Source organism: Arvicola amphibius, chromosome 3 (assembly GCF_903992535.2).
Source record: "Arvicola amphibius chromosome 3, mArvAmp1.2, whole genome shotgun sequence".
Lineage (NCBI taxonomy): Eukaryota > Metazoa > Chordata > Mammalia > Rodentia > Cricetidae > Arvicola > Arvicola amphibius.
In genome coordinates, this window is record NC_052049.1 from 65,252,389 (window position 1) to 65,274,089 (window position 21,701).

A 21,701-nucleotide genomic window follows, 5' to 3' on the forward strand; every position below is an offset into this window, starting at 1 on the left:
TTTGAGTAGCTGTCAAATTGTGGGGTATAAGTCTTACTTCTTCAAATTCTACACATATTTCTCCTCGGTCACTTCCTTTCAGAAATGTTTAATGTCAAGCTGAACTTTCATTTCTCCATTTCTGGTGTCATCTGTCTCCATTGTAATTTTATAGTTCTGGAAGTAATATTATCTATTACATCTTTTTATTTCCTCAGATATAAAACCATTTCTGTATCTGTAAACACACATACTTGTGCTACTCATTAAGAACCTGTTATGTTCTCCTCACCTGCTCTCAGTTGCTATGTCCTAGGGATTTGACTCAAGATTGTCTTCTATGTCAGTTCCCCCTCTGAGTCCTAAGAGATTGTCTTCTATGCCAGCTCCCTCTCTGAGGCCTAAGAAATTGTTTTCTATGTTAGTTCCCTCTCTGAGGCCTAAGAGATTGTCTTCTATGTCAGCTCCCTCTCTGAGGCCTAAGAGATGCTCAGGAGCTTGTATTTCATTTGTCTGCTTTTGTCTCTTTGCCTCCGCACCCAATGGCACACTCTCTTCATTTGTAACCGTATTACCAAATAGTGTTATTTTTATTGTGCCTTCCCTGTGGACTGTTCTCTTGAGATAGATAGTCTTATAAATTAATAACTTGAGTTTGGGTGTGAGTTTGAAACTGCTAAATTACAAAGCTGCAAAAAAAAAATAAGGATAACATGAGTTATTTCATTATTAAGCTTACCTGCTAGGGAAAAAGGGTAATCATCTCAATGATGTCATGAGTTTATTACTAAAGATATACAATAAATCAGAGGGACTGGTAGTGTGTGTATTGGCAGTAGGCACAATGGACGACTTTAAACTGATGACTTTGGAGTCTGGGATTTTCCAGATATATTAGAATATAAAAGAACAATAATATTGTCCTTGTTCTTCAAATAGCATCTCAGTCCTTTAAGGTAGAAAGTCACATTTTAAAAGGCAGTGTGCCAGGATGTCTTGAATGTTCTTGATTGAATAGAATTTTCTCACTTCTTGTGTTTTTGTTCTTTAATGTTATATGGTGGTCACTATTTGTTCATTGCAGTGCAGATAATTAAAAGAAATCTTATTTCTGTTACAATCATATTTTGATATATTTATTACTTTATTTGTTCATCAAAGACATAAAGAATTCTTGGGGTAGATGTAAAAATGTGATTTACTTTAATTCATGTTGTTAACTATTGTTGCTAACTTAGATGATGCACAACACTATTTGGAACTTTAAGGAATCATTGTATAGAAAGTATTTTAATGATTATTTTGTTTCTTTGTCAATGATTACCTATGCCTTTTAGATGGAAATGGGTATATTTGAAATATAATTTTGCTAGCATTTTTCCTCAGTTCTTCATATTTCCATCTTTGTCATTCTTAATGATTATTAATGAAAAACATATGTAGTATATATATTATATGTAATCCAAGAAGTCATCTGTTTAATACATGTTTTAATGCTTAGATTTTTCTTCCAGATAATGATGAAAGGAAAAAGTCAAGCTTTCAGTATCAAAAGCCAAACTCTATTATATGAACTGCTTTGTGCGCTAATTAACCCAAAGCGCAAGGACACCAGGGGATTCAGCCACTTTGCAGAAGTGACTGAGCATTTTGCCTTTTCTCTGCTGACTGATGTGACCTGTGGGTCTCCTGGTGAAAAGTAAGTGCTTTGTAAGATTGTTAGTTCCCCAAACTGTATTTCCTCCTGGCTTCCGAGGCAGTGAAGGCTGCCAGTCGACACTGAGATGATCACAGAGCATGTGATCGGCGCTTTGCTTCTGTTGGTCAATGGGACAGCTTACCTGAGGAAGGCAGCATCTCCTGCCAGAGAAATGAGTGTGTACCACCAGCACTTGGTGCTATTGTTGCAAAACATCTTCAAGAGTAAAACAAAACATCGTCTTGTCTTCTCTTGCTGTCGTTCAGTTAGTGGAAAGCACATTCTGAGGTGGAAGGATGTCGGGATTGTGTTGGGGTTCCTGCTGCCCAAAAGCTGCAGATATTCCTTCACTAGGAGGCAGCTCTCACACTTTAGGGTTTTCTGTGGCTAGAGTTCCACAGCAGGAAGCTAGCAAGAGGAGGAGCAAATAGCATGTAGCACATGGTCATTATCAGCTGCAGAATCAGTTATGCAGCCATAGGTTAGTATTTTGTGCACAGTGATGCAAGAAATTACATTCACAATCTAAATTGTGTTATTGTAGTCCAATGAATGTTTTATTTGTATTTGACAGCCAAAATTTATGGGCATTAGAACATGGGCAGAAATTAAAATCCATCTTGATTTTCATGTTATTCATATATTCTACCTCAAAATGATAAGTATCATTTTATTGCATTTATTGGGTACTTGGTTAAGAATATTTATATAAACTTTATCAATTTTATCATTTATTTTAATTAAAACCATCATCCATGTTTAGTAAGTCATGATACATGAATCATTTTAGTAATGAATTCTGTAAACTAACAATGAAATCAACTGATCAAATAAAACTTTGAATATTAGTTCTTTGGTTGCAGACACATGAAGTTCAAAAATAGTAAACTACTTATAAAAGACAAGTTTTAAAATACGGAGATCATTGATAATATTAATTATATCCTTGCTATATCCAGACTGCATTAAATTGAATAATATGCATGGACATTTTATAGATAGAAACAATGTGATACTGAAAATTTTATAAGGTTCAGCATACCTCTTTATAAAAATTGGTGTGTATATATAGTTTACAAATCATCCCTTCGGGTGAGCTATTGGAAGTTGGAGTTAGGACTTTATTATTTCTATTCAGAGATTCAGAAACTGAGGTTCAGGGTCCTGCTTACCTTGACAAAGTTCACATGAGTAGTTCATGGAGAGTCTCGTGCTCAGTCATAGACCTGCTTAATTCCATAGCCCCTCCCAGCCGCCATGCTTAGTGGTCAGAAGAGGGTGATAAACCCAACCTTACAGCCCAAATTGTTGTTAGAGATCCACTCCCGGATATGGTGGAGTTGGGAAACATCTGCTTACTCTCCTACGAGTGCTAATGCATCTTCTGAATGGGGGAATCAGCAAAAAATCAGCAACATATCACAGGAGCCTCTTTGGGACACCCTCTTTCTTGTCCTTACATGGTTCCTACGTGCCCAACTGCAATAAATTCTATGCTAATCTATTTTAGTGCCATCTACATGTCTCCAATCCTGGCTACAAATACCTCTGACATAGATTAGTTGCTTGCATTGAGACCACAGAATGTATTTGGAACATTGAAATCTAGAGTAACCACTTGGAAATCAAGCACAACAATGCAATTAGTCCTGAGGATGATTACTGTACCCCTGTAAAGGGGTGCCGGGTAACATGCACCCCTCCCCACTTTGGTCTGTATGAAACAGATGGTGGTCTTAGCAAAGAGAGTGCATTTAGAGGGCAAAGAAGTAGGAGGTTGGGGTGTCAGCAGGAGTTTGTTTATCAACAGTTAAAATGGGCCAGAAATCTGGGGTACTTGTGGGAATAAGATATTTGTGTGTTGTTAGTTCACAAAGTGGCAGGAACCATGAAGTCTCTGACTAGTCTGAGTGTCTTGGGAGTGGGTTAATAGAGTGTTGTTCAGCTGGGTGGCTGAAGTTCTCTGGTTTCTGTGGCTTTGTGCCTAGTGAGGAGCTCTCTGGCTGAGGTAGAACTGTGTTTGATATGGGGGGCAGAGGGACGAGATTGACAAGTTATTATTGAGGTATATGGGGCCCATAAATATTCAGGTGGTATATGGGGCCCATAAATATTTAGGTGTTTACATAGGAGGCTTGACCAGAGACCTAGCATCCTGGATATGATAGAATAGAATATCAAAGCCACTGACTACTGGATTTCTTTACTTATTTATTCATTTTCATTATGTTATAAAATTTCCTTAAAATTTTTTCATATAGTATATTTTGATCATATTCTTTCCCCTCTGCCAAATCCTTCTAAATCGTCCCTACCTCCCTACCCAACCAACTTCATGTTTTTTTTTTTTTTCTTTTAAAAAGACCTACATCCAGCCGGGCGGTGATGGCGCACACCTTTAATCCCAGAACTCGGGAGGCAGAGGCAGGCGGATCTCTGAGTTTGAGGCCAGCCTGGTCTACAAGAGCTAGTTCCAGGACAGGCTCTAGAAACTACAGGGAAACCCTGTCTCGAAAAACCAAAAAAACAAAAAAAGACCTACATCCCCAGCAAAAACCAAAACAAAATCATAAAAGACAAAAACAGCTACATAAGGATCATGTTTTATTGTTGGTCAGCTATGGCTGAGCCTGAGGACTGCCCTGGCGTGTGGTTGATACAACTGATAATGAACACTTTAAATGCTATCGTTCAAGCCTTGGAAGAGACTTGTTATAAAAAGGACAAGCAGCTGGGGAAGAAGGTTCCCTTTACTCTGCCATTTCCCACATTTTCATTTAGCACTGTCTGATCCATTGCTCACATTGCAGGTCGTAGCAAGGTATCATTTTGATCCACTCTCTAACTACATACTTTGTGTACATTGTGACTGATAGAACCTTTACCATTGAGCAGATACATCTCCCAGTGTCCTAAATGTCTCCACATTGTTGAAAGCAGGTTTCATGTTTATTTTGACTTGGTATCTGCTCTCTCTTGCAAAGGTGATGATGCTAGGAACAACTCATTGCAAATTTAAAGAAAACAGTTAAAGATTCCCATTCATTGAACCATCTGTATGCTCCCTGTGTAAGGATTGTGCCTTAGCAAGGCTGGCAAGGCACCTGTACTTTAAACCAAATCCGCAGGAGTTCAACTCACACTGAGGTTTGAAAGCAATTTAATTGAGCATAGGATCTTATTATCCCTAAAAGGTGTGAAAAAATAGAAATGTCGGAATTATCAAGACCGTTATTCAGATGTTTTCTTTCTTTTTAAATTTTTTTTTCATTTTACACACCAACCCCAGTTCCTCCTCCCTCTCCTCCTTTCACCCTCCCCAACTCTCCTCCATCCTACCTCCCATCCACTCCTGAGATGAGGTAAGGCCTCCCTTGGGGAGTCAATGAAGTCTGGCATACCAAGTTGACGCAGGACCAAGCCCCTCCCACCTGTATCAAAGCTGAGCAAGGTATCTCATCATAGGGAATGGGCTCTAAAAAGTCAGTTTATGAACCCAGGATAAGGCCTGGTCCCATTTCCAGGGGCTTCCCCAACAGATCAAGCCAGATAACTGTCACCCACATTCAGAGCGCCTCGTTTGGTTCCACACAGGTTCCTCAGCTGTTAGCCCAGAGTCTGTGAGCTCCCACTAGCTTGGGTCAGCTGTCTCTGTAGTTTTCCCATCATGATCGTGACCACCTTCCTCATATGATCGCTCCTCCCTCTCTTTAACTGGACTCTGGGAGCTAGGTTCGGTGCGTGGCTGTGGATCACTGCATCTGTTTCCATCAGTGACTGGATGTAGGTTCTATGATGACAATTAGGGCAGTCACTAATCTGATTATAGGGGAGGCCAGTTCAGGAGCCCTCTCCAGGATTGCTAGGAGTCTTAGTCTGCACCTAGCTAGGTCGGATCTGTTTTCTTACGAGCTGGATGATTATATTAGAAGGTTCTGATGTACTGGAAAGGTATGAGTCACCTGAAAAATGTAACTATAGATACATGTGCCTTATGATTTTAAATAAAAAGGTTTCACCCTAGTGGACACACTCTTTCCTCAGCCTGTTCTACCATAGCCTGTGACTAACATGAAACAGTACACTCTTAGCCACAGATTGTACTGTGATAACCATGTAACAGCTTCCAGTTACTCCTGTTTTAGGTTACACGAAAGATCAAGCAAAGGGATGTGGAAAGATGTAAGCATCGCTAGGAAACCAAAAGCAGATGGCAATTTAGTGTTGGGATTAGTAGAGTCATTGCTGTACATGAAGAGAAAAATCCTCAATTTAAACATTTGAGCAAATACAGTTGGGTGTGCTGATACAAATACAGTTGGGTATGTTGATACAAATACAGTTGGGTATGCTGATACAAATACCTGCCACCTCAACACAGGCTTGTTTTCTCTTGTAGAAGTGAAACCATCCTTGATAGTTGCCCATATTTGTCAATACTGGCTCTTCGTGGGTACCCTCAGCAAATCAATGGACATAGGTTTGAAGGAAAGGAAGGTGATTACATTCAGATTCCGGAGAGGTTATTGGATGTTCCTGATGCAGAAATGGCAGCTGGGAAAGGGGCATGCGCATTAGTCCAGTTTGTGGAATACAGCAGCCAGCAATGGTTCGTAGCAGGAAACAGCCTTCCTGCCCTGAAAGACAAGGTAACCTCTCATTGAAGATGATGTGATATTTTATCTTATTTCTCCTTTACCAGAAACACTTAGAACACATTAGCTTAGCTGGTTTTTCGGGTGCAACACAGGAGTAGCGTGAACATTATTCTCTCTGTAAGCCATGTGTAGTATTTTTGACTTCGGATGTTTTGTGGAGTATTTATGTATAAGGACAAAGTGTTGGCATATATCTACCTTCTCAGGAGGCCAGGCAGTGATACTTACAGGGGTGTGGTCAGCTAAAGACGGACAGCGAGTGCCGTGGAGTTGGACTATGATAGTGGGAAGCCAGTCAGAGTTGCATTCAGTAAGAGAGCCGGCTAAAGGTACTGAAGGAAACACTATAGGGCTAGGCATTAGCAAAACGAAGTCTGGTTTTGACAGGGAGACTCAGTTATATTACTAGTTGGAAAATTACCATTGAATATTCTGTTTTTTTCTGACCTTCCAGGTGTTGTCCCTGAATGTGAAAGGTCAGAGCGCCCAAGCCCTGCCTAGCAACAACGAGGTTCTCTACAGGATTTATGCAGCTGAACCTAGAATCGTTCCTCATACATCTCTCTGTCTCCTCTGGAATCCGGCCACAGCCAGGTGTGGACTGATAGATGTTAAGAACAGTTTGTATTATAAAAAAATTCTTAGTTAAAAAAAACAAAACAGAAAAACAACAACAACAAAAATAAAAACAGTGTTTGGTGCTTCCCATCCGGAAACATCCGGAAACACCACACCTGTGTTTGTTAAGCATAGTTGGTAGCCTCAGGTGAGACTTCAGACTGAGGAGCAATCTCCCCTGTAAGTAAAGTGAATCAGTAACAGAAATAGTCTAGCATCATTCCACTGGGGGCCTGCTGGTAGTTGAACTATGTGTGCAGGGTGTTAGTTATTCCTTCTTCATTATAGATATTCCCACGCGGTGTACCTTGAGTTACTCTCTGGGTAGGTTAACTTTTCTGAAGTTCTCAGTGAATTTGTTATACATAAAAGGAAGCTCTTCCAGCAGCCCTGCCCCTGCAATTCAGGAGCTGTGGCTTATGTTTAGCGGGATCAGCAGGGTTTAAGAATTCTTGCTCACAGGTAACTCAGACTCCTTTTGGGATTAAACCCAGACATCACAGCCATGAAAGGCTGAATGTTTCTTTGAGTCTCTTTGGCCTCTGGGCTTAGGTTCCCGAGAAAGTAACTGTCACTAAAATCCTAGTTCATGCTGTAGGGTCTGCTCTTGTTCGAAGAGGGGACTGTTGTCTATGTCAGCCACAAAATTCTGCTTATTACCGGATTTCAGCCTGACAGGGAAACCAACTCATCTATTTGGGTTAGTCTTTCTTTCTCCTCAATAAAATATTTTGAACAGAAATTCCTAATGTGTGATGCTGGATCTTAAACCTGATACATAATGTTCTCTATATGTGATAGTTCAACTTATAGTTTTATACTTGAAGTGTATGCAGAAATAACACTTTCCTGAAACTACTAGAACCTTGAACTCTGACCTTTTTCACATGGGCAGTCTGTGATATGATGCTGAGCAATGACTGAGCCATGGTAGCAGCAGTCTGCTCATGAGGGTGAACAGTCAAGTGTGCCATGAGTTAGGTGCTAGTGAGTTAGGTGAAACACCACGACCAAGGCCACTTATAAAGAAAGTGTTTAATATGGGCCCTGCTTACAGTTTCAGAGGGTCAGAGTCGCTGGCTATCATGCCAGGGAGCGTGGCAGGAGGCAGGCAGGCATGGTGCAGAAGCTGGAAGCTTACATCTTATCTGTAAGATGTAGGCAGAGGGAGGGGGGCTAGCATGGTCTTTTGAAACTTCAAAACACTCATGGTAACACCCCTCATCCCACCAGCCACACCTCTTTGAACAAGGGCATACCCCTAATACTTCTCAGAAAGTCCTTCCAACACCAAACATTCAAATATATGAGCCTTTGGGGGACCACTCTCCTTCAAACCACTACAACATACAAGTAATTCATAATTCATGTGGTGTGGTGCAAAATGCAAAACTATTGAAAGCAGGAGGAGAGGTTAGCCCCCCCCACACACACACAGTGGCTGCTGTACTGGCTGGTTTTATGTCAATTTGACACAAGCTAAAGTCATCAGAGAGGAAGGAGCCTCCATTGAGGAAATGTCTCCATAAAACACAGTTGTAAGGCATTTTCTTAACTAGTGATCAATGGGGGAAGGCCCAGCCCATTGTGGACAGTGGTATCCCGGGGCTCTTGGTCCTGGGTTCTATAAGAAAGCAGGATGACTCCATGGGGAGGGAGTGAGCCAGTAAGCAGCTCCCTTCGATGGCCTCTGTATCAGTTCTTGCCTCCAGACTCCTGCCCTATTTGAGTTCCTGTCCTGACTTCCTTTGGTAATGAACAGCAATATGGAGTTATAGGCTGAATGAACCCTGACTTCTTCAGCTTGTGTTTGGTCATGGCGTTTCATCATAGCATTAGAAGCCCTGCCTAAGACAGCTCTGCTGATCTGTGGGGATCCATACACGCCATGGCCATGATGGTCTGTTGGGATCCATATAAGCCGTTGCTGTGCTGATCTGTTGGTGTTCACACATACCGTAGCTTTGTTAATCAGTGGGAATTTTTGAATGACTGAAAAGAACAAATTTGCTTTAGGATGGTCAAGGAAGCTACACCATTGCTGAGCAGGCTAGCTTCTTTGGTATGGCAAATGCTCTGGCAGGTACGGTTGGTATTTACACTGAGTCTTAGGTGTTTTGATGGAAGCTATTGGGTCATGTCCTGGACAAGATAGTCCCTTTGGTGTTCCTTCTGGAAAGTGTAGTCTGCTTAAGTCCCGAGTAAAGAACACTTAATTTCAGCTAGTTATTTTTCCTCTAAAAACACTCTGAACATCTCTGAAATATTATTGAAAGAACAGTGACTATTGTGTTTTGTTCTAGCTGGTTGTCTGACAGCCAATTTTGCAAAGTAGTTGAAGATACTTTGGACTACGTGGAATGTGCCTGTTCACACATGTCTGTGTATGCCGTCTACGCCAAGACTGACCCCTCGTCCTCTTACAATGAAGCTTTTTTCTCTTCTGGGTTTATTTGTATCTCAGGTCAGTGGCAGGGTTTTCAAGTTATGAATTTTAAATACATGTGAAAATGAAACTTTCCCGCAGTTTCTTTGTGTGTGTGTGTGTGTGTAAGATGTGAGCGTACTATGATTCATCATGTTCCCATCAACTTAATTATTAATACATACAGCAAGTATTTATGGAGGGTCGACTCCGAACTTCTTTGCTGAACAAGCCATGCTTTCATGAAAAGCATGGGATATAGCGTGAGATAGAGATTAGATAACAGGGAGCCATTTGTGCTTTAGAAATTAGGTTATACAGTTAGAATATTGGACTGATATAAACCAATACATATAAAAATTGTGTTTTCATTAAAATAATTATTTTATGGATTCAGCTGCTTAGCAGTCTCCAACTTTGGAACATATTAAACCCTATGCTAAAAATTATCTTCTATTCAACATATTTAGCCTTCTTTTTATTTCAGTGATAGGAACTTGGATTTTATTAATGTCTGTCAAGTTGTTTACATACAACATAGCTATAGACTTATTCTCAGTTGCCTATAGGGCCTTGAGCACCAGACTGGTAGTGTTCAGGTATGCTAAGGCAGACTCCATACTAAAGCTTACACCATAACCCATCTGCAGATGACTTAGGTCAGACCCATGCAGCCTCCCTGATTGTTGGTTCAGTCTTTGTGTGTCCTTGTAAGCCCAGGTGAGTTGATTCTGTGGATTTTCTTGTGGTGTCTTTGACTCCTATGGTTCTTAACAATCCTTCCTCCCCCTCATCAGCAGGATTCTCCTAGCTCCACCTAATGTTTAGCTATGGGTCTCTGTGTCTGTTTCCATCAGCCGCTGGATGAAACCTCTCTGATGACAATTGGGTTAGGCACCAATCTATGAGTATAGCAGACTATCACTGGGCATTATTACATGAATGTTCTTTTTGTTTCCAGTTGTGTTTTGTTCTATCCCAGGTCTCTGGGTATCCAGCCTCTGGGTTAGTGCTCCAGGTAGTATCAGGGGTGGGCTTCCTCTCATGGCATGGTCTCAGGTTGGACTGTCATTGGTTGGCCACAATTTCTGCACCACCGTTACCCCAACACATCATGTAGCCAGGTCAGCCCTATTTCTTGTTGAAGAAATAAGTAACACACAGCGTGTTTCAGATCAGATATGGTTTGTGCAGTGTACCAACTTTGTACTTTCAAACCATATTAACTCAGTCACTTGGATACAAATTCTGAAATACAGTGTATTCCTTCATCACTCAAGAAGAATGAACAGTTCTTTGCATTAGAATTTTCTGTGATAGTAGAAATATACTGTCTAATATGTGAGATATTGGCTATATGTGGTCATGCATCCTTGAAATATGACTGAAATTTAAGTTCTATTTAATTTGACTTATGGAAATTTAAATTTAAAAAACTTCCAACGGCGAGTAGCTATTATGTTCAGGATCCACTCCTTAATTGTCAAGGCTCTTGTGTCTCTGACAACATCATCCACCCCCTAGCACATGGAGTTGTTGAGAGTTGGCCCTACTGGAGGAGATCTTTTCAGGCTTGGCTGCTTTTCCTTACTACCCTTAGCTTATTAGTTGCACTAACCCCTGCATATTGCACAGAGGGGAAACCTGAAGAAGTATCAACTCAGCTGCGATTTTGTAACAATACAGTAGAAAAACCCTACAATCACAAGTAGCATGAGGTAGAAAAGAAAAAAGCCTAAGTTAAAGAGCTAATACGTGACTTAATAGTGAAGTAATAGTAAGCTGATCTCATTTGGATTTATCTAAAGAGGAAGTAGGTATAAATAGGGTGATAGACTGCCACCTTAAAATGCAAAATTCATAAATATTTTAAAGAAAAATTTGTAGAAAATTTACTAGCATTTGTCTTGTGTGGGGCTAAATTGCAGGGACAGGGGGGTATTTTTACCTGTAAAATTTGTTGAAGAACAACAATGTCTCCTGGCTCTGCTTACTCAATACAAACATCACATGTGTTTATATTTACATAAATACTCCAAAACTGTATGTATACTTAAGATGTGTGGTCAGGTCTAGCAGCCACAAAGGATATCTCCGCTGCAGAGCTGGGCTGTCAGGTGTTATCGATGTTGCTGTTTGTGAAGAACAGTGCATCTTCCTCCTTTTCAATGTGTAGACAGTCATTTGTGTCAGTGAAGGTTCTTTCTCTTCCAGCTCAATCTGTTATCCATACAGGGTTAGAAAAAAAAATATTACTCAGGCAACAGATTGTTTCTCTGTAGAATTGCCAAGAAATAAAACCGTAAAGATTCTAGAGTGCATATTTAGGTAATATATGGAGTTGTTATAGTTTGTTATACTTTATTTTAGAAATTCTATCATTATACATTCTATGTTTTGTGATTTGAGTATTTATAGTAAGGAATGTGAGCAAAGAACTGCAATTAAAAATATTTCCTTGTAAACGTTAAGCATATATGCTGAACATATCTCTCTTTTTCTAGTCTGAGGATAGGGTATTTCCTAAATTTGGATATTAGTGGTACTTAAATTTGTATATAGTGATTTAGAAACTTCATAACTAAAATATTTATTTCTTTAAAGCTTAAGTATTCTATATCCTATTCAAAGCCAGATGGCTTTGCCTAGTTTAGAGCACAGCTTGTTTAAGATTCTCATGAGAATTCTTTCAGTGAAGAATGAACCAGTGCGGTGCTCTAGTTAGCTTATGATTGCTGTTCTAGAATGCCCATCTGAAGCATCTTGGGGAGGAAAGTGATGATTCTGGCTCACAGCTGGAGTCCATGAATGAAAGACAGGGAAGGAGCTCCAGGCGGGACCTGGAGGCAGGATCTGAAGCAGAGGCAATGGAAGATACTGGCCTGTTTTCCCTTGCCTTTTCGTGTGCCCCAGGACCACCTGCTCTTGGTGGTACTCCTCATAGCGAGCTGGCCCTCACACATCAGTCTTCGTCAAGAAAATGCCCCCACAATCTTTCTTCCAGTCCAAGCTGATGAAGGGATTTTTCTCAGTGGAGGGTCCCTCTTCTCAGATGACTCTGGCGTGTGCCATGTTGACATGGAACTAGCCAGCATGGCCAGATAACTGTGACACATTATGTTGAAACGTTAATAAATTCTACACACCTTCCACTTTTTCCTGCCCATAATAAAATCCACTTTCTTCCCAGGATTTGATTCCTGAAATACAATCAGGAACTATAGTAGCATTTTAATGAAGCTTTTTAAATACACAGCTATATATTTATAAGCTTTATACATAACATTTAATTGTGCTAAGCTCCTATGGTGGACCAGGAATACAATGTTGAATTGATTACCAAATTAGGAGGGAAAAAATACCACTGAATAAATACTTCTTCTGAAGTAGAGTGAGCAGGAAATGTATGTTTTCCTCCCTTGGCCAGGACTCAGCCCTTTGCCATGCATTGTTAATGCCCAACCCAGGGAACTTGTAGTAAATACATATTTGTGATCGTGTCATTTATACTGATAAGTGACTTCCTTTGAAGTCACTGTATTATACACACACATAAGCACACACCTTTAAGTATGAATTTGAACAACTTATGAATATCCTAGAGGCTCTAAAGGACACAGTGATTGGTTGCGAGCATCAACGGCGGTAAAGAAGAAAGGGAAGGTGTAAAACCTGCCCGACCGCCATCTGTGGAAACACTATCACCTGTGTGGGTTGCTCTGGAGGCAGTCCCAGCACCTGCACACCTGATTTGGGATGCCATGGCACTTGTGCTAAGAGTGGATTGCTCTAGACTTCCTGGAGGAGCTTCTAGACAAAAAGCCCTGTTCCTCAATACAGGGAGTTTCCTCTACTCTATTGAAATATAATATATAATTGAACTATTTTTCTAAAAAGAATTCTGAGGGGCATTTCTGAACAAAAAGCAGTCGGAGGACCCTGGGTAGGCGTTCTGTAGACAGTTAACTCTTTTGTTCTTCATGTGGTTCGCTCTGGAAACTCACTGCAAAGCTCCAGAGAATATAAGGGAGAACAAAATGTTAAAACAGTGCAAAGTCTCGTCTCTGGCAAGAGGGCACTGATGTTAAATGAGGTTCTATATGGATTCCGCATGATTGGTGGTCTGTGCATGCCAGCATCTGGAATGCTTCATTGGTTCTTACACAAAACAATCCGGTCCACAAAAACATGTGGTAAAAAGTCCAAATGAACAAACAAGTGATCACTGTTTATTAAATTAATATCTGAAAACTTTAAGGCAGAAAATATTCTTAAAGTATTCTGCCTTCAAGTTCTAGTATAATGGTGCATGGCTATAATTCTAGTACTCAGGAGGCAGAGGAATTGCAATTTTAAGGCCAAAGGTTTAAAGATAGTAATGCCAGCTAGAAATGGAAATTTTTATTCATTGTGGAAGAATGAACAAAACTTCTCCTGGTTTTGACATGCAGCAACAGAAGGTTATCCAAAGTTCATCATGACTGCTGCTGTGGTCATAAGAATGCTGCTGTTAGCTGAAAATGGGTAATTATGAATATCACCTTTGGGGGGGGAATCATTCACAATTTTGTGCCCCAAAAGTTCTAGTTACCTTTCTAAATATTTTTGCTGACCCAAGCCATTTACTCTAAAAAAATAAAATAAAATAAACCAGATTTAAACTTAGGTTGCAAAAGCATATTTTAAACACTAAAATGGACTAATAACAACTTAGAAAATAAAATGCTTATTAAAACTATAGTGTTAATTATTTTACCTTCCTTTTTACATAGCAGACAACTCATAAATAATTGGAAAATTAAAGTTGTCCTTTGGATTAATTGATAAATGAGAAGATGGTATATATCATGCAAAACGGGATATGTTGCGATTTCAGCACAATTGTTCCCAAAGCTACTATGCTTTGCTGTATATAGGCTGGGCTTTTGTACTTACCTGTCCCAGTGACTTTTCCTTCTGGATACATAATCTCTTCATGAATTCCGAAAGCTCACAAGGGATCTTTTGTTTCCACAGGTCTCTGCTTGGCTGTTGTTTCACACATGTTCTGTGCCAGATATTCCATGTTTGCAGCCAAACTGCTGACCCACATGATGGCAGCCAGCTTAGGAACACAGGTAGGAGACAGAAAGCCATTCTGATTCCTCATGAGATGCCCTTGTCTCCTCTTCTATGGTCCTTGACCTGAATGTCCATGAGTAACTTTTCTCAACTTAGCTGTTAGCTTTTGTATTGGAGAAATGTGGAGAAGAAGGGAAGCATTCAAAAATGATAATATCAGGCCCAGAATGTGTATTTAAAAAACTATTTGTTTTATTTTTGAAGTTACAATGACCTCATTTCCCCATTGCCTGCTTTCTGCCCAAACTTAGTCACATACTCCTTTGCTCTCTGTCAAATTCATGGCCTCGTTTTTTTCTTACCTACCTATGTATGTAAATAAATATATATATATATATATACATATATATGTATATATATATATAGAGGGAGAATTTTGCTACTGTTATGAATTTTAATGTAAATATCTGATATGTATGATATCTGATAAAGTGTCATTCAATACCAAAGGGTCATGACCCACAAGTTGAGAACCACTCTTTTAGAAGAACAATAGTATTTGGTTTCCCCCTAGGTCTATGGCCTATCTAGTCCCAGGTTCTTGGCCACCTGGGCAGTGTGCCATGCAGAGTGACTGATTTCTCGATTGGAGGCTGGTTCTATGAATGGACTCAACTTTTATAAGTTTTTCATTGCACACTGTTGCTTTAGCAAACTCGTGTGCATTATTGAAGTACCAGAGGGGCTAAACTGGAAACTGGTCTGGGACACTGGCGTTGGGTTACATTTTTGTAGTTGCAACTGTTGCTCCAGGAATGACAGTGTCCTTTAAATTTCATAGCATTTTCTTCAGAGAAAAATTAAGAGTTGTATTCCAGGTTCCATTTTTAAAGAATTTACAGACTATAGAAATTAGCCCGTTTCCAAAAGGAGGTGCATCGACTTGACAGGTAATTTACCTTACCCAGGAGCCAGTCATAACTGTCTCATCTTGCCTAGGCTTCTTGTGTCTAACACAGTAGAGAACTGGTCTGCTGTAATTAGAGTTTCCTTGGCTGGAGTCACCACCCGTTTTGGTGGTATTTTGGCAGCGGCATTTATATAAGATTTAATTATAGCACCATATTATTATAGACAATTCTTAAGCATGATAGCAGACAAATTTGCTCGTGTCTGGGGATGAGAAGGAAAGACCAGAATCTATGTGTTAGAACATTGCCTACAGAGTCAAATTGGGCTTTACACTGATTTTGAAGAAAAAGATTAGTCAAGTGTATACATTTCCAGCATAATTTTAGAATGGATAAAACAATATGGCATAAAAATCATGTAAGGAATGACTTGTGGCACAAAATAACTAAAAAATATGTTTCAATAGCTTCTTTTACTCAAGGTAATGTTTTAGTTATTCCATGTCGGAAGTCATGCAGTATAGAATTGGTGTAGTTTTCACTGAAGTACTGTTTTCTCAACATATTAACCAGATACTTGGAATTTTAGATATACTGTCTAACTTAAAGTGAATGTTTTTCTCAGTTATCTAAGCAAGAACTTTTTAAAATTTATTTTATTTTTAGCTCCCAAAGACTGAAGTGGCAAGCACGGGGCCTGCATGGGTCTGCACCATGGCCTCTGCATATGTGTTATGGCTGCTAGCTTAGTGCTTTTGTGGGGCTCCTAACAGTGGGAGCAGGTATGCTCTGACTCTTGCCTGCTCTTGGGACTCTTGTTTTTCCGTTGGGTTGCCTTGTCTAGCCTCAAGATGAGGGCTTTCATCTTGTCTAATTGTGTCGTGTTTGGTCATGTTTGGTTGTTGTCTCTTGGAGGCCTGTTCTTTTCTGAAGGGAAAGGGAGAGGGAGAGGGAGTGGATCTGAGGGAGATGGGAGGAGTAGACGGAGGGGAAACTGTAGTCTGGAAGGAAAATATTTATTTTATTCTGAATACTATGTGTGTATGTGGGGGAGATGTGCTCACGAGCAGGAGTGCCAGCAGAGAGAAGATGTTGTATTCTGTGGAAGTGAACTCGTTGGCTGTGGCGAGTCACCCACATGAGTGCTGGGAACAGAACTCGGATCCTCAGCAAGGGCAGCAAGTGCTCTTAACTCCAAAATGAGAAATGGAGATGTCTACAGAAACGACTTCTGCACATTCCAAATCCTGAAACATTTGTAGTAAAGTTGTAGATTTGTGTTATTGGGGTCATTACAAGTCCAGCCATGGTGCTCTCATTTCGGACCCTACATCCTTGCAGAATAGACATCATTAGAGCTTAAATCAACTGGAGAAAAAAAAAAGCAATGGTCCTTGCTAAAGGAATGAAATGTCTCTCGTTAGTTTTTCCAGGAGTTTTATTTGTGAATACTGGGTATATTGGCATGCCACGACCATTCCTCTTCAGGACTTAGTTGATTGTGGGGTGTGTGTGTGTGTGTGTGTGTGTGTGTGTGTTTGTGTGTGTTTGTGTGTGTGTGTGTGTGTGTGTGTAAGAGGGAGTAGGATCTCCTGTGGCAAGGCTACCTTGAACTTGTTATGTAGCTGAGATGACTTTGAACTTCTGTTCTTTCTGCATCTACTTGTAGCATGCTGACGTGAAGGACGTGCATTTCCATACTGGTTTATGCTTTGTTGAAACTTGAACCCAAGGCCTTGGGCATGTTAGTCAAACATGACCCTCTGAGACCTAGGTCTCATCCCCCTTGACCTTTTTGAAGTAGTACAGAGCCATGTATTTGTGAATCAGGCTGTCTGAAAAGTGTGCTAAAGTTTGGTTGTTTTCTAATTTTAGAAACATAGAATATTGTATCATCAATTCGCTATATATTTATTATATCCAGAAATGGAGGAAGATGCACAGAATCAATGGATTGTTCTTGTATTGAAGTTTGAAGGGTAAGGAGGTGGGGAGAAGGAGATGTAGAAATATGATCAATATATATTTTGAGAAAAAATTAATTAAAAAGTCAAATGTTAATAATTCAATCCAAGTGGGTCGTTCTCTTTGAGTTTAATTGACCATAATATGCCAGCAGGTGGCAGTAGAAGATTTTTTTCCCCCTAAAAATCCAAATCCATACTACAGAGTTGGGGTTAGGTCAAAACTAAAGAATGCTTTCAAAGATTTCTTTGGTTGAGCTCAGAGAATTTGCAACATAGTAAATGCACGTTTGTGGGTGCCTGGCTTTGTCCTTTTGTCCCTTGTATTTAAAATCAGAGTGAATGCATTTGTATGCGTGTGTAGGTTAATAGCAGACAGCTTTTACCTACCTGTTCTTGGAAATGCCTTGCTGCTCCCGCCACAGAATTATGTTCCATCATTACATTTATGCTAATAGTAATTGATATAGAAATTTGTGTTTCTTGGGATATCATAGAACTTCTGAGATATGGTTTATATTTTTAGTAGTTTATCAAAAGGGATGTATTTTTCTCCAGTGTCAAGTTGTATTTTCTCATTTATCTACAAAAAAAAATGATAAAATGGCAAGAAGGTGTGGGAGCACCCATTTCCAGGGTGATGGGAAACAGAGCCAACAGACTTTCATGGCGTTGGCAGATATTCCTGGGAAAAAACATCAAGTTCTATCTTTGGAACATTTATCTTACAATCACATTGCCCTGTGTGTGCCGTGAGCAGGCTTGTGAGCGGCAGGGACAAAGGGCACCTTTGCTGCTTAGGGCTTTCAGTTCCAGGGGTTCTATCGGGAAAAGCAACTCCCCAAATCTAAAAAAAGAACAGAAAGATAACACTGTGTTTACTCAGATTAATAAAACCTGCCAACGGGGAAACATTTGATTTCTCTGTTTCTTTTTGTCTGTTGGCTTTTCACCTTGTCTTCTGAAGTGGAATAACAAATCTGTCTAGAGAACCTTTATGTGAGTGGATGCCGTTCCAAGTCCCATGGAGCCTCTATACGGATTGAAACTGGCCAATGGGATGAGCTTAGAAGATGAAATACTTCAGTGGTTCTTGTTTTATTTTTTTTGCCAGCCGTTGGTTGTGCATGGATGCTAGATTTGCCTCTCTTCTCCCAGGAAGGCAGGAGAGGATTCTTGTTAATTCTGAGCACTGTTATGTAGAGTTCCACAACAGTTGAGCTGCTTCTTATTTTGCAACACTTAGGAAGGTCGTTGGACAATGTCTCCTTCCCAGGAAGGACCCAGATTGCACACATTGCTGAAAGGCTTTCCCCTTGAATCTGAGCTTTCTGGCATTTTAACTCTGAGTACCTACCATCTTTGCAAGTTCCTGAGGGTCACTGACTGCATCTACAAAGCCAGAGCCATGTGGTAGGACGGAGCCTAATTTTTCCAAGCAACTTGACCTGTTGTGTTGAAACTGTTACTGAAAAAAAGATCATGCTGTCAGGGCCCTATATGCTATATCTAACTAGCAACTCTGTCTGTCTACCAACTGTATGTATGCTTGTATGTATGTATGTATTTATGTATGTATATAATCTGTCTATACTCTCTCTCTCTCTCTCTCTCTCTCTCTCTCTCTCTCTCTCTCTCTCTCTCTCTCTCTCCCATCTCTAGCATGATAGCCATCACTTGGCTGTCTGGCTGTTCGCTATCTATCTGTCTGTCAGTTGTAAGAAGAGCTGGTTTTCCCTTAGCTAGAACATTTTGCTACTCACTTATTTTAATCTGACTTTTGTTGTCTTTACTTTTGCTACTAAAAAGAAAAGAAAGTTTTAAGAGTTAGATACTAGAATGAAAACTAGATCTTGCTTTGAAGACTGGGAACCTTTGTGGTTTTTCAAGATGAGACAGGGTTTCTCTGTGTATCTCTGGCTATCCTGGAGCTCACTCTGTGGACCAGGCTGACTTTGTACTCACAGAGATCCACCTGCCTCTGCCTCCCTGAGTGCTAGGATTAAACTGAGTGCCACCACCGCCCAGCTGGGAAGTTAAACTGTACCAAAGATTGTCATTCAGAACATTGTGACTTGCATGTTGTGCAGATATAAATGGACCAAGCATTTCCTAAACTGTAGCGTAAGCAGCCTATTCAAGTTCAGATGCTGAGCCAGTAGTCAGGGCTACCTCATCTCGTTCAACAGCCTGCAGCAGCCAGGAGTGACCTACCCATGCCTCTGCTTGTTGCTGCTGCTTCTGTCGTCATCGTTATTACTGAACCTAAGATGGCAGCATTTGTTCTGCACTAGAAAAGTATCTTAAGAAAGCCCACCAACTTTTAATTTTATTTAAGAATAAAAAAACAAGTAAAATGTCTTTAAAATTACTTTTAGCTATTTAGCATTACCTTATCTTTGGAGGAAGGTCTCTTATGTTAACTTGTTTTTTCTGCATATGCACTTACGGAATGCATGTGTACACACATGTGTTTTCATGTGTAGATGCGTGTGCATGTGTGTTTTCATATGTACTTGTATGTACATGTGGAGGACGCAGGCTGATTTCTACAATCTTTTCTTTTTTGGTTGTTAGCTTTTGCTTGTTTGTTTGCTTTTGTTTTTTGTTTTCCTAGACAGGGTTTCTCTGTGTGGATTTGGAGCCTGTCCTGGAACTCACTCTGTAGACCAGGCTGGCCTCGAACTCACAGAGATCGCCTGCCTCTGCCTCCTGAGTGCAAGTGCTAAGATTAAAGGGTGTGCGCCACCACTGCCTGGCTCAGCAATATTTTTGATCCCTGTTTTATATTATTTAGTGAGACAGGGTCTCTTAATCAAACCCAGAGCTCTCCAATAGGGCTAGTCTTGCTAACCACCTGTCTTCCTCTGGGTGTCTCTGTCTCTTCCTTCCTAGACTAGAATTATAGGTGACCCTCATGACCAGATAACATTTACATGGTTCTGCTTGCATGACCAGTGTTTTAACTGCTGAGCCACCCCTCCAGTCACTCATGTTACTTTTTTGTCTTTTAATTGATCCATAAGTTTTGTTCATATTTGTGGGGACAGTGTGAGTCAGTGCATGCCCATAGTGTGTAATAATTAGGAGATGAGTGTGAGTCCCTCTGCATATCATTTCTGTGTGGGGCTCTTCAGACTCGCCTTTATTAGTCTGAAATGTGTAGCAGGGTGTTGCAGGCTGTCGTTACTCTATGACGCTGTGCATCACCAGAGCTGACCCCTCCCGTCTTCCTGCACCTTGGCACCTGTTATCTAGCCTCTCAGTTTTCCTTTTCTACCCTCTCAGTCTCTTGTGACCATGCTTCTGTTTTCTGCTTTTTTTCTGTTTTCTTTTTTAGTTTTTTTCCCGTTTTTTTTTTTTTTTTTATTTTTTGTTTCCTTTCCTTCCAAGACTAAAACAGAGACTTTTCTATGCAAGCTTATATGAGACACACATGAAGTTTTGATCTGGTCATTTCTTGTAAAATTTCACACTTAGAGGAATTTACTAGTTCTTTGCTATAATAAACAACTAAGCTAAGTATGGTGGCTTACACATGTAACCGCAGCATCCTAAGAGCTGAGTCAGGAGGATTCCTGCAAGGTTGAGTCCAGCCTATCGCTTTTATTATTAGGTTGGACCATAATGTAAGACTCTGCTATATGCAACAAACAGTATCACAAAGTTGAAACCAGTTGCTTTTTCCAGATTCTTCCTTCATTTGAACAGCTGGACTTCATCCACCTTTTTATACAAATCTTTCCAGAGATATTTAACTGAATTTTTCCTTCATATAAGGGTTGGCTTAATAGACATGACTGGATAGGGATGCATGTGTAAGGTGGGTTTATCACGGTCATTATCTCTTAACCTAGCTCTATGCCATGCGTGTGTTTGGCAGAAAGATCATCATACGCACATTTAACAATCCAGTAGTGAAATTAAGACAAGAGAAATTGGGAGGCCAATGACGTGCTCTGTCCAAGGCTGTATAGGGTAAGAATAAACGGCCTCACTGTGTACAGTGTCTGCAGTGGAGTGGAGCCCAGCCTGGATGCTGACATGTGCATTTGATTTAGAGACAGAATATGGCACAGGGTAGGCAGGAAGAGAGTAACCATAGAAGTATGGCAGTGTAGTGAGCCTGGTGAGCATCCCTTGGGTAGGATCACAGATACCTGCTGAGAAGTAGGGAAGTCGGAAGGTGGGGGAGTTCCATGCTGTGTGAGATCTGTGTGGAGTTGGAGTCTCCACTGGTGTCACCATGCAAAAGTCCTCTCTTGTGGAGCAACACCGTAGTGAGGGTTTGAATGAAAGCTGATTAAGACAGATAAAAGGCTAGAGCTGGGCAGACTAGCTTTAAAAGGCCCCAAGGGGAAACTTGCTGTTATCTGCTGTGATTGG

The 21,701-nt window shown here is 40.4% G+C and overlaps 1 protein-coding gene across 1 annotated transcript in view; it reads left to right on the plus strand.

Annotated features, from left to right (window-relative positions):
• Positions 1 to 21,701, plus strand: part of Adgrv1 (adhesion G protein-coupled receptor V1) — a 536,429-nt gene that overhangs the window by 229,417 nt on the left and 285,311 nt on the right. Inside the window, exons 79-83 of the mRNA XM_038323536.1 lie at positions 1,494 to 1,678; positions 6,078 to 6,327; positions 6,791 to 6,930; positions 9,258 to 9,418; positions 14,396 to 14,496. Of these exons, the coding sequence (XP_038179464.1) occupies positions 1,494 to 1,678; positions 6,078 to 6,327; positions 6,791 to 6,930; positions 9,258 to 9,418; positions 14,396 to 14,496 (837 nt within the window). The remainder of the gene's footprint in view (positions 1 to 1,493; positions 1,679 to 6,077; positions 6,328 to 6,790; positions 6,931 to 9,257; positions 9,419 to 14,395; positions 14,497 to 21,701) is intronic.